At 40.2% G+C, this 13,799-nt stretch overlaps 1 protein-coding gene across 1 annotated transcript in view; it reads right to left on the bottom strand.

Annotated features, from left to right (window-relative positions):
* The window catches only part of zfpm2a (zinc finger protein, FOG family member 2a), a 139,810-nt gene extending 138,256 nt beyond the window's left edge, over positions 1-1,554 (bottom strand). The window contains exon 1 of the mRNA XM_078253729.1: positions 1,168-1,554. Within this exon, the coding sequence (XP_078109855.1) occupies positions 1,168-1,207 (40 nt within the window). The 5' untranslated portion in view covers positions 1,208-1,554. The remainder of the gene's footprint in view (positions 1-1,167) is intronic.
* Between the last annotated feature and the right edge of the window lie 12,245 nt (positions 1,555-13,799).

The following is a 13,799-nucleotide window of genomic DNA, read 5'->3' as shown; positions in this document are numbered from 1 at the left end:
TGTGTGTGTGTGTGTGTGTGTGTGTGTGTGTGTGTGTGTGTGTGTGTGTGTGGGGGGGGGGGTGTATACAAATCCCCACAAATTTAAGGATGATCTACAGGCTCTTTAAAATTATGAAAAGTTGTTAAAAACCTTTCATAAAAAAATTTGGATTAATGCGGCTCATGAGGTTATTTTACTTCATATATTCGTGCCTTGAGAACAAATACTAGTCCTCTTAATTTCAAGTTTAAATTCCCATCTAAATGTGAAAATCAAATATATTGACCCCATGCTGCTGAGAGACAAGATGAACACTTCTCTCCTGAGAAAAGTTGACGGTTTAGTTCAATTTCAAATTAAAACATGCCATAACTTTAAAACATGCCACACTGTTTGCTCTTTTACTGGCATCCCAGAGAACACTGGTCAATATTTATACTATGTATCGGCTGTACTGTTAAGTTTAACAGTAAACAAAAAAAAGTCTGCCTGCACGTATTTATGCACACACACACTTGCAAGTGAGTGTGTAAGTGGAAAAGGAAAAACATGAAGAGTGTGTGAAGGAGATGGGAATGTGTGTGTGTGTGTGTGTGATGTACGTGCGTGTCTATGTGCTACAATTAAAAACATTTAGCAGCAAAGGATATTCCAAAACATTTATTAAAGGCACGGCATGATAGAGATGGAGTATGCTGTTACGGGCCTATGATGCAGAATCACTGGCGATGAAAGGCTTTAGGCTGCACAGTCAAAGTGATGCACAGTCTCATACACAGTTGTGACTGGAAACTCGAATAGTCGCATGCACATCAAACTAACAGCAGAATCACTTCATTTTGCTACAACTTGGCAACAGCGGGGAAAACTTTTCCAGCCAGCAGCATTGTGGCATTTGGATTGTAAATCATGTCTTTAAAAAAAAACACACACACACACACACACACACACACACACACACACACACACACACACACACAACCTAGGCTCTATCTGCGAAGGGAGAACTGGGGCGCGTGGACCGTGACAGGCAACACATGAGCGCTGCTGAATCAGCTTCCGTGTGGTCACTATCATTACAATATCCTGCAAAAACTCCAATACGCTCGGAGACGCGGTGTAGCGGCTAGACAAGATATAATAAAAAAAAAAAAAAAAAACAACAACAAAAAACCAAAAACTTACGTTTGATCTGCCTGGGGTTGCTCTGCTTCCTTCGGGACATGCCTGCTGTGCGGCTGGTCAGTGAATCCAGGTGTAGTACTGACAGATCGATAGGTTCTGGTTCATCCAAGCAGCCGGTTTTGGGCGCTTTTGTCTGATGGAAATTTGAGAAAGAAAAAGAAGAAGGGGGGCACCGGTACTTTTTACGCACAAGTCTATCGTTCCGTCTGTCTTTCCTTTATCTTTCTCGTTTCTCTGGCTCTGGCTCTGGCTTTCTCTCTCTCTCTCTCTCTCTCTCTCTCTCTCTCTCTCTCTCTCTCTCTCTCTCTCCCCCCAACACACATACACAAGAATACACACCTCTCTCTCTCTCTCTCTCTCTCTCTCTCTCTCTCTCTCTCTCTCTCTCTCTCTCTCTCTCGTTCTCAGCACCGTTCTCCGTGATGAGGCTGCGCTTCGCCGCGATCCGCACGGACTGACTGGGGAGGTGAAAGCGTTTCGCGCTTTTGTTTGAAGATAAGGTTTGTTCCTCCCCGGGTACCGTAGCCGCAGCTTGGTTGAACTTCACTTGATCCACAATTACTTTGACTTCCAGTGATTAATTAGCGCGTCGCCCTTAATTAGCGCCCGTGTTTTGGGAAGGGGGTAAATATAAAAAAAAAAAAAAAAAGAAAAAAGAGAGACGGAGACGGAGACAAACTGAGCTCCAGCCGGAGATCACGATTAGGTATCAAACACACACACACACACACACACACACACACACACACACACACACACACACACGCACACATACAATATAAACAAAAAAAACCCATCTGTGTCGTCTTTATTTCAGTTTTTTTTTACTGATATGTTTTAAAGGATCTGCAAATGTCATTGAGCTGCTACATTTTGATGTTATGTATCAGGGCAGAACCCTCCACTGTTGCACCAGGGTCATTTTAAAACAGCACGTGGTCCTAGTTATATTACTAAGTTTGAACCTATATTGGGTAAATACACCAGAATTAGCTCAGTTGCAGCTTTGCCACTCATTCCCCCATAATGCACTCTGGATTTATGTGGATTGAGATGCCATGACCTTACATGACTTGATCTTTTGGTTGAAAGCTGAATAAAGTAACCTAGATTTATTTTTATTTTTATTTTTTTAATTTTTTTTTACAGTAAACACACAAAATCAGCTATTGAAAATGATTTGACAGTATAGGCCTTTATTAAAGCCTGGTGCATTCTCTGCTGGTGAGACTCTGCTTTTAATGCTTCGTTTATTTATCAATGTTTGATAAACTGTCAATCGGAGCACATTTTTGTCTTGCCTACAATTAGTTTCTCTATGGAAGGGAAGCATATTAAGAATATTTAGAGAGGGAGAGAGAGAGAGAGAGACATAGAGAGAGAGAGAGAGAGAGACATAGAGAGAGAGAGAGAGAGAGACAGAGAGAGAGAGAGAGACAGAGAGAGACAGAGAGAGAGAGAGAGAGAGACAGAGAGAGAGACAGAGAGAGACAGAGAGACAGACAGAGAGAGAGAGAGACAGAGACAGAGAGAGAGAGAGAGAGAGAGAGAGAGAGAGAGAGCCTTTATATCGTTCCGATTTTGACTGCCATGTTCTGAATAGTTGCCCAAACTGGAAATCACTCTCTTCAATTAGCCAGTTGGACTGCCAAGGAAGACAAGCAAGTGGCCTGTGAAATTATCTTGTAACCCAATTCCACAACTTTGGAATGGAGTCTGAAACTACAGAATAATTTATGTGGCAGACGGGTCAGCGGCGGTTCACCTTGAGGAGAGCATCTGTCTCGCGAGCCTCCTTGGTTTGTCTCTTCCTGCGTTTCCCTCCTCCCCCGTCCTCCGCTGGCTAAAGTTTTTATTTTTTTATGTTTTCTTTTCTTTTCTTTTTTCTTCCTTCTTTCTTCACATTCAGCTTTGGTCTCGATCCAAACACAGTGATGTCATGGGACAGTGGTAGCCATGAACTAAACATGAATCATTTCAATATCTCAGCTTTGTCACCCCGAGAGCTTCTGTCACAAATGAGAGAATGATGATCTATTCAAAACAAAAAAAAAAAAAAAAACATAGATGTGAAAAGAAAATAAAAACAAATAATGAGGAAAAATAAAAGATTTTAGTGTGTTTTTTCTGTCTTACAAATTCAACCCATATTAAACTCCCTGAAAACCCACAAGTTACATTACATTCATTGCATTGCCACCTATTAGAAGGTAAAATAAAGCCATGCACACACTACATTCCCATGTTAAACACCAATAAATAGCGTTTACTGGCCATATTAAGAAACCTGCACCACCAAAATCAATAATGATTTGTGGTGAGAGCAACAACATAGTGTGAGAGGAGAGTCAAATTGCCAGCTGAAGATTAATTTAACGCCACTCCTAAATCCTGTGAGACTGGAGCGTGGTTCTTCTCTGCTGTTCCTCAGCCCCAGTGGCTTGTTTGAAGCCGCCGTTGATTGACAGGTACAAATCTGCGAGAGGAAGAGAAAGCGTTTTTTTTTTCACTGCTCAGACCAGATGGTTGTGATAATTAACATGATACTGTTTCCATCGCAGGGGAAATCACTGACACAAGGTTGGCCGTATTAATAGGTTAAGGTATACTGTCTGCTGTGGAGATGCTGCGCAGTGCACTCACATCACCTGATTACAGGTGGAAAGGTTGATTTAATGCGCTAAACTGTTTGATTAGAACTGCCAAGTCACATTTGGGGAATGCCACTCAGTGTTGGGGCAGTGGAGGTGGGCTGTCTTGGGGGCTACATCATGTTCATTTCTTAAAAGAAAATACAAATCAGAACAAGAAGGAGTTTGGAATGCCCAATAGTCTTCCGCCTGACACTTCAGCATGTCTGTGAACTGTATATGTCTCATTTAGAGCCTGGGAATATTTTTGAGTGACATGTTTGTATTGAATAATAGATCATGTTTTCTCGACTGATGGGATTATTAATTGACAGCTCTGTCACGAGCAATGGCAGATTTTTTTTGTTTTTCATGTTTAAGAAGAAGCTTGGGTGTGGATGTACCGTATAACACGTTTTCTTCGGTTTTACCTGCATTTTACATTATGAAGGACATTTCAGAATTTGTGTCAGTAAATGTAATCTTGGACCATAAACTCATAATGTATACCCTTGTTAACATTATATAGTAGTAAGTGATTTGGATGAGGAGGAGGCAGTGGAACCTTATGGTTCACTTTTAAAAAAAAAATGCATTACCCCACAAAGCATAATTAATATTTTCATTGAACCCTCTACTTGACGTGGAAAAAAACGCAACACTCTCCCTCCAATATCTCAAAATATGACCCTATTGAATTGGCCTTTACTGAGTACAAGTGGACGAAGTATTTCAGATGAAGTCAGTCATTTTCTTGAATGCTAAGATCTCTTCAGGGATATATAATATATATTCTGTCAAATAAATACAAAGATCCACATATATTCTGTTTCAAAACACTGGCATGCTGATCCTATATGATTTTAATGAGGAAAATAAAAGTCTCTAATACAGAGATATTGTTGTATTCATGTAGCAAAACACTTTTATGATCTGTGGTACACACAAACATTTTTTTTTTAATTTATTTTATAAAAAAAAAATGTATATGAATATTTGATATTATTTTTCTGTTCTACAGAAGAATAAAATCAATTCTAACTCTGGGATGAGAAAAAGTTAAAAGGCCCTCCTCTGCTTCCCCAAACATATTAGCATAACCCCCCACCCCCTCTCCAAAAAGCCCTTTTCCTACTATTAATTTCCGCGCAGGCCCTAAATGACATGTAACAATTTTCAAACAGTTGAGTCTTAAATGATCTTCTTGTGCAGTAACTTCCCCAGGTGTTCCCAGTTGTTCGTAAATGTAAAACGACGTCATTCACGTACTGTGTTGTGTTGATTTTATGACAATGCTAAATGTAATTATTGCCATAATAACAGCTGCAGTCTTCCTCCTACACTGTTTAAGTGAGCTGCTGTGCTGACCGGGTAATGTCACAGGGAGTCTGGCATGACAAATTACTAGGTTGATGTTTTTAAGGGATCACACATGTCCAGTGGCGCTGGGAGTGACAGCCATCGGTTGGACAGGGACTCCATCCTTAAAGAGCAGCCTCAGCAGCTCCACTTGGACATCAGTGTTATGAGATTGCCTGCTGTGGTTTCACCCTCTGGCTGTTAGGTATTGGTTTGTCTCCAGAGGATGTACAGTCAGTGTGTGTGTGTGTGTGTGTGTGTGTGTGTGTGTGTGTGTGTGTGTGTGTGTGTGTGTGTGTGTGTGTGTGTGCGCGTGTGTGTGTGTGTGCGTGTGCATGGAGTGATGTGGGGTGCAGGGTGGCCGTGGCACATATATAACTGTTTAGGTCCTCAATGTATGTATAATAGAGAGAGAGGGGGGGGGGGAGAGCAACACATAGGAACTGCTGAACAATTTTTATATTGTTTTTACATAACATTCCATAGTATTTTATAATTTCTATTCAAGTATGTGTCCTTGAACGCCCTGAATGTATCACTGCATCCCAATGCTGACGTCCACAATTAAAAAAAGAAAATCCCTGCTTGATTCATCATGGGTGTACCAGTGACTTTGATACCAGTTCCTGGACGATTATTTGTATACCAATTTTATAAAATCCATTTAAAAAAAGGAAATTACATCATTACAAATCTTTCGTTTTTTAATTCTCCATCTCCTTTGCTCTTATGTGATGCACACTGTAGTGAAGCCTCTCAAAATACAGCGACACGTGTGATCCCCGTCTGTGCGTAACAAGTTTCTACGGCGTGTAACATTAGACAGCCAATCACCAGCGTTATTAGATCTTGGTAGAAGCATGCTGGATGCTTATTGGCTCAGTGACGCTGATGAGGCTTACTCCTTTAGGTATTGAAATTTGGTATTGAATGACGAGGCAATTTTTGATACTCAATACTATGGAGGCACTTCGGTGAGGGCTTAAAAAGTTTGGTACCCAGCCCTAGAAAGCACACCAAACAACATAACACTACATTAATATGATTCATGACTTTTAATAGATGTTGATTTGCTGTTGTCCATCCTGGGTAAGACGCTGGTGATGGTTGTGGCTGAATGCTCCAGCTCTCCAGCCCCCCCATTCATCCATCCATCCATCCAGTCAGCCAGCCAGCAGCTCCAGCAGCAGCAGTGAGCAAACAGATGTCTGAGAGAGTGCCCACTCCGCCGGCCGGGCTGCCAAAACCACCCGCGGCCCTGGAGGCCTCAGCGCCAGCTCTTTCCAGGGAGGCTTCACTCCCCGCACCAACATCCAGTTCCCTTCCCTCCACACCTCCTTCCCTTCCCATCGCTTCCTTTTATCAGGGAGATATATAACTTTGAAACAAACCACAAATCCACGAATCAAAATGCCACACAACCCCAAAGCATCTAAAGATTACACCATGACGTTAAAGTCGAGGCAAGTGATGAAAATATTAAAAAGAGGGCGGGATGAACAAACTATGCTCCTCCCATTGGGAGTGTGTAAATCTATAAATAAAGGCTTTTTGTAGAGGAGGAGGAGGAGGAGAAGGAGGAGGAGGAGGAGGAGGAGGAGAAGGAGGAGGAGGGAACCACAGGGTAGTATATTCTTCCTGCTAATCTCACAGTCTTTTTATGTGGTCAGAAACTGAGATTGTGACGCCTCCAGGGGATAGCCAGCAAGCCTTTAAGGATTAAAATCATAAATATCCATAGTCGTTTCAAGCAGTTCATTTCTTAAAATAAAATTGTTGCATTATTAAGTAAGAAGGAAAATGTATCTGACGGTGGAAGGTGAGGGAATGCAGCCTGTAGAATGACTGAATCAACCCATAGAGGAAGCTTTAACATTACCCCAAAAATGACCTTTTAATAGTCAATTCTGTTATCCATTTAGAAATAAGCTCAATTTCTACTTTAAATTTGTAATTTGAATAATATCTTCATACATATATAATTAACTGAATTAAAAGTCAGATAAAGGGAACTGATGACAGTGGTTTCCTGTGTTTACCCCGTAGGGACAAAAGGTGAAATTGTGAGCTTTGAGGATTTGATCTGAAGTCATGTTTGGAACATTATTATATCAGTTCTCAGATGATACAGAATATAGAATACTATAATGTAGAACACTTGTAATTATTGCCTATGACATTCAACATTATGGGCTTGCAAAGCATCCCAAATCCATAGATCCAGAGTGCTGCATATACAGTTTCAAACAATACTTTTTTTTTTCACAATCAGATCTTCAGACCTTCACTGTCTACAACAACATTCAAGAAACATTTACATTTTGATACTGAGTAAAGTGAACTACAGATCTTTAGCTTCTAGATAAGCTGGTATTTTGTTTTGAGTGCTGATTCCAAACTACAATGAATATACAAAAACGGTCGGATAAAATAAATATATAAATATCAAAAATGAATATTTCTCTGCTCTCTGGATATTCATTTTTCCAGAGTTAATTATAGCTATGATTTATCTATACAATATTGTTTCTATATCTGTGAAATCTTTTTTTAATAAGAGCAGCTGTTCTTTAGTCTAATTCTGGATGTAAACATCAGTTTCAAATGTGGAATACAACATAAGTGACCCTGTCGCTGATCATGTCCATGTTGCAATATATCACTCTTTGTATGTACGTCAGAGGTTTGTATGCAAAGTGTCCAAATAACATATTTACTGCTGTATACTTGAGCATCCTGTGATTTAATATTATTCATTTTTATGAGGTCAAGTAAATTATATTTGATATGTGTGGCTGATTCCCCCCCCCCCCCTCCTTTTTCCTATATGTGCATGAGTAACTGAGGAGCCACATCTAAACGCAGCATTATAATGCAGTCTGTTGATGTATTTTATAAGTGTGTCTGCCGGTTTATTACATATGCAGAGGCATCAGTGCACAGCAAAATGGAAAAATGCATCAATATATTCAGAGAAAGGCAGGCCGTAGACAGCTCAGAAAATAAATCTACATCTGCCAGGCTTCATGCAAACAGCAGAGCCCATCCTTAATGGTGAAACCATCGATGAAAACAGATAAAATATTAAATATTCAGACATTCCTTTCACCCAGTATCAAAAGCGTCCAGATGTGAGGAGCCGAAGTTGTTATCATGAATCCAACGACAGGCATTGAAAGAAATTCCTCTGAATTTTCAACCATATAAAAGTATTTTATGGCATGCAAATAAATGGTAATTTTTGACTATGGAGGGGAAAAAAACATGCCAATAAACCCTATCATTTGGGACTAAAACTCCACACAAACAGGAGCTACTTTCAATTTGCTTTGCCTGTCTCCCCGCGTTAGATGCTTGCGATTGCCGCGAAATTAATCCATTTAACAATCTGTGGCTTGAATTTGAGGATTTCCAGTTTTTTTAGAATATCAATAAGTTCCAATTGAAGAGAGGATTCTTTTGCAATTCAGGCATGTGCGGGCGATAACGGCAGAGTTGGCATGAAGAGAGGCAAAGATGGATTAATTATGCAGAGAACATGGAAATTCTGCTTATCATCGCTTAGCAAAGGAGCCCAGCTCACATAATCAGAAAACGAGGATGAAAAAAAATAACAATGCAATGGCACCTTCCAGCCCATCATCTTACAAGTTATATTTTTCCTGTAATTAAAAAGTAACATACAATTATATTCATATCTCATATGCAGACTATGAGTGGGTGTATATTAAATAATTGCATTGGGATATAAGGGTTGATGTAAAAAAAGAGAAAAAGAAGTTTAAAAAAAATCTTTTCTCATAGGGAGATAGCTCCCCTGGGTTGGATTGAACTACTTAGAAACTGGAAACTTAAGTTATCTTCGGAAAGCAAACAAAGACAAAGGCTAAAGACAGACGGTTTATTTACTTCCTTGTGTTTTTTGAAACGTGCACTTGGTGCATTTTGCAAACAAGAATAATAATGTCTATAGGCAGTTCTGGTAAATCCCCTCTGAGGATGTATGATATGGAAAGATATATATATATATATATGCAGCATTTTGTTTCTCATTTCATGTCGACTTCAGATTTCACCATCACAGTTCCATTCCAGGACGTCGAGGAGCTGTGTTCAGCCTGCCAGTTCTGTGAGCAGCACCTAATAGCTAATATGTGCTAGGCTTATGCTTGCATTTCTCTTATTCCTTAAAGAGGAGCAGATTAAAATGTTAACGTTGTATAGTAGACGGTTACAAACAGGCGAGATGTTTAGGACCTTTTTTTTCTGAGAGAAAAAACATTCTGCATTAAGGTCAAAGGTTAATGCTGTAGCAGCCATCATATAAGTTATAAGACGGCTGCCTTTGTCCTAAAAGAAGACGTTTAGGATCTGGCTAATGGGGGTTACAAGCCTAGTGTGTTGGTTTATAATGTTGGGTTTTTGCATCTTCACAGTGCATACAGTAGTAAGAGCACTGGAAAACACACCCAGCAGTACGATTGGGCATTGAGAACCGCTTCCAACTTTGAATTGTTTCAAAAACTACGATTCCGATGGAATCGTTTGGAAAATTTGATTTTTAATCCGATCATCGGTTCCGTAATTTAACACACGCAAGTTGGGGTTTCCGTAGCAGCCACCGTACTTCCAGGCGCTTGTCTTGTTGCAGCCATGGAGCTCAGTAAGCGGCGCTCTAAAGTCTGACTTTATTTTACGTTGATAAAGCCCGGTAAAACTGTAAATCACCATTGAATCCAAATAAAATCTTCCTCTTATCTGTGAAATGAGCATGTGACCCGTTTTAACTCCACCCCTCAAAACAACCGGAATAGAAAGGAAGACTTGGAATTGGAATTGGCAAAATCAAAACAATGCCCAACCCTACCCAGCAGTGATGTTTCCAATTAAACGGAAAACATCCATGAGGCTATGTTCACACTTGGCATCTTTTTTTATATTTTTCTGCAGCTGAAGTTGAAGTTGAAAAAAGTTCAACTTTTCATAACAAGAAAATGGAGTCGGAGCACAGCAATCAATATGATATGACCGGGTGCACTCTGTTCAGGGAATGACCGTTGTTTTATCTAACGCAGAGGTCTTCAACGTTTTTTAAGCCAAGGACCCCTTAAGTGAAAGAGAGACAGAGCAGACTACATATATTGTATAAAATTAAGTTGCATATTAAACTGAGCCTACAATAACGTGTAGGGTGGCCTACAGCCTTTATATATAGGCCTAGCCTTTTTTTAGTGCAGAGAATACTAAGTTATTAAAAAAGAATTGTTGGCATGATTTAATAAATCATGTTTTATGTGAAACATACATGTGGCACAGTGAATCCTTAGGATGAACTGTATCTATGGATAGTAAGCACATCATCAGTGGGTTTTCTTCACAATAGGTTGATTTATATTTGCTAACAATATGTTGGATTGATGTTAAGACATTTCAATTTTTTGAAAAAAAGAAATTCAAACAATTTATAATAAATGTGGTGGCCCCCCTGCAGTAACAGTGAGGACAACCCTAAGGGTCCCGGACCCCCTGTTGAAGATCTCTGATCTATTGCTAGTAGCGCCGCTCCCTCTCTCTGTTCTTTCTCTAGCTCGCTCCACCGCTTTGTTTTATCTAACGTTAGCATTAGCACCGCTCCACATAGCGCTCTTGGATACTGTAGCAGTAGTTGTTGTTATAGCAACAAAAGACGCTCTTTGGAACCAAAACGCTGCCAGCTTTTTTATTTATCACAAAAGCGCCCTAGTCAACTTTTTTGCCCTAGTCAACTTTTTCTTGCTAATTGTGAACATAGCCAGTGGGTTTTCCCCACCATTAGCCAAAACACCTAAGCTGAATGAATGTAAAAATCAATGTGGGCATCAGTTTTGTAGTACTCCAGATCGCTCTTGGTCAAGACCGCTTTTTGAAGGTCTCTGTCTCCTCTCGAAATCAACCGCATTTTTATTTGGTCTTGTCTCGGTCTAAGATAAAGAGGACTGGATTTTATTTCAAGACCGGTCAAGACCACAACTGCCTTTGGAGATTTTTATCAAGGCATTTCTCATGATACACTTACAGCAGTAAAAGAAGAATCTTAATTTGTTTTCTGTGGGTGTTTCATTATGGGAATGTGGATCTTTCAGATCAATTTGAGGAGTGACTATGGTTAGCATTTCCCACATTTTATCATGGCACGCAGTATGGGATTCGCACTGGTCTGGTCTTGGTGATGACTCGGTCTCAACCCCTTATAGTCTCGGTCTTGTCTCGGTCTCGAGACACTCTGGTCTTGGTGATGACTTGGTCTTGGTTTAGGTGGTCTTAGTCTCGCTTTGCCAGACCTTCCTCCACAGCGCTGCAGAGGAGGGCCTGGCTAGTCCACACAGCATTCCGGGATGGGAGAAAAACGTGCTCTGGTTTATTGGCATTTCTTTAAACCAATCACAATCATCATGGGTGGTGCTGAGCGCCGGACGGAGCCACGGTGCCTCTGCAAAATAGCCTCGGGAAGGAACTTGTTTTTTGAACGTGTACGTTCAAAAGTTGTTTTAGTCGTGCAACAGAAAACTCTGTTGAAAAAGTTTAAAATGTCAACACAAAGAAAGCAGAAGGTGATGGACAGCCGGCTGAAATGAGGGACGTCCGGCGGAATTTCCAGCGCCACCTGAACAATCCCGGAAATGAAACGTCGTTGATATAGACTAACAACTGTGAAAAGTAAGTAGTAAGTAGTGTCACGATGACGGATAACATACTGTAAATGTCTTTGTGACATTTTCCAAACAAACAAACAATATATGTTCATGCGTTGCTCATATAACATACACTGTTAAGCCAAAACATTTTCTTATTTGCTGTAATAACAGTTCTTTGCGGTCATTTCCATGTTTTCTTACCTACAGTGGACCTATAGCGTGGGAGGGAAGGTTACCACTTCAATTCCTTTCTACATATTTAAACAATATTTAAAAAAGAAATGCTTTATTTAGCAGTGAGATCTTTGGGGCCCCGCATATTGATGTCAATGCCAATACAATAAAAGGGTTAAATGTTTTTAGTTTGACATCGTCATCCTGCTGTTACTGTACAATACAGTACTGCTGCACTTTAGCTGCATATTTATGAAGCTTCTGACCATATGGCAGCTAATCATTATACATTTCATTTCAATAACTGTTTCACGAGGCTGCTCAAGTGAGTGATGAAATAATAAACTAATAGTTTCTCTGTTCAAAACAGTGAGGAGGAATGATTTCCTAATAAAACAGCGGCATAGGAAGCGGCAGTGAGGATGATCACATTTCCCCTCCTAGGAAGTCATCCACAGCACTGTTCAAGGGTAACCAACCACTGTCTTATAACTTTATTATTCTTTCTTAATCGGTTTATAAATATTTATGAATCGCCAAAGCCACCCTGACTTGCAGCTGAGATTGAAGCCGGAGCGGAGTATGTACATTCCAAGGCAGCCATGGGTTGGGAGGAGAGAGAGAGATAGCGTGGACAGGAGATTTGTGACAGAGCAGAGCATGAAACCCATCAGTTGATGAGTGGAAATCCCTACTTTCTAATTAATAGAGGTACACAGGCCAGGGGGATAAGAAGGATCAGGGAAATGAAATCAGCAAAAAGATACCATCACTCATTTCTGAGGCCCATTGTCACACTTCAGGATCTGCTGTAATGAATCACTCAAGCATTCTGCAGATACATTTGAATGGTGGGGGGAAATTCATTGTCCGGTGGAGAGCATTCGATAAGGATCTTTTCTCTTGGTTCTCCCTTTTCTTCAGCCTCTTCTCTCCCTCTTTTGTCAAAGGGCGCTCTGATCAAAAAGCAAAATCAAGGGCTCGAGCAACAGGTGCGCCATCTGAAAGGCTGCCGCAATCTGCAAGCGAACTGGAAAGCTATCTCGGATTTTTTTTTTTAAAAGATTCGAGAAGTTCCAAGGGATTTGCTTGTTGAGGTCAGTTGAAAAAGTCAGAATGGGGGAAAATGCTAGAGTAGGTCCATCATTAAACTTAAAGGGATGTAACAGAACAATTACAGAACAGAAGCTGGAATGAGTCTGAATCTCTTTCTTATATACACACTTATTAAATACTCCCTCCCGTTTGAGATGTAACTTTTGACTTACTAATAAAACAAAACATTACATCACACCTCTCAGTGTTTTCATTAGGTTTGTGGAAGACTTAGAGGTGTTTCTTTAAGAAAATTAAAAAAGAAATGCAATTTGACATCATTTTAGACCATTATTATTACCATATCTGTGTCTAAAATGCTGGAAAAGCTAGATTAGTTAAAAAATAAAGAGACAAAACTTGCTAAAGAAGTCCACTGGGGACTGACTAAAATCATTAGATCTAAGAAAAGTCATTTAGTTAGTGTTGCAGTGTTTTAGTCAAGACTACCATAGTCTATATCCATGACGTTCCACTGCCGGGATTGCTTTGTTGCCGCCGGAAATTCCTCCGGATGTCACTCTTTTTGGCCAGATGTCCGTTTCCTTCCTCTTTCTTTGTGTTGGCATTCTAAACTCTGGTGGATTTGTGAGGACTATGGTTAACTGCTCCTCAGATCTCTGCAGGGTAAATCCAGACAGCTAGCTAGACTATCTGTCCAATCTGAGTTTTCTCTCGCTACGCATGCGTTGCATTGCAA

This window comes from Sander vitreus, chromosome 6, assembly GCF_031162955.1.
Source record: "Sander vitreus isolate 19-12246 chromosome 6, sanVit1, whole genome shotgun sequence".
NCBI lineage: Eukaryota > Metazoa > Chordata > Actinopteri > Perciformes > Percidae > Sander > Sander vitreus.
The sequence above is the reverse complement of the archived record's forward strand: the minus strand, read 5'-3'. Positions and strand labels throughout refer to the sequence as shown.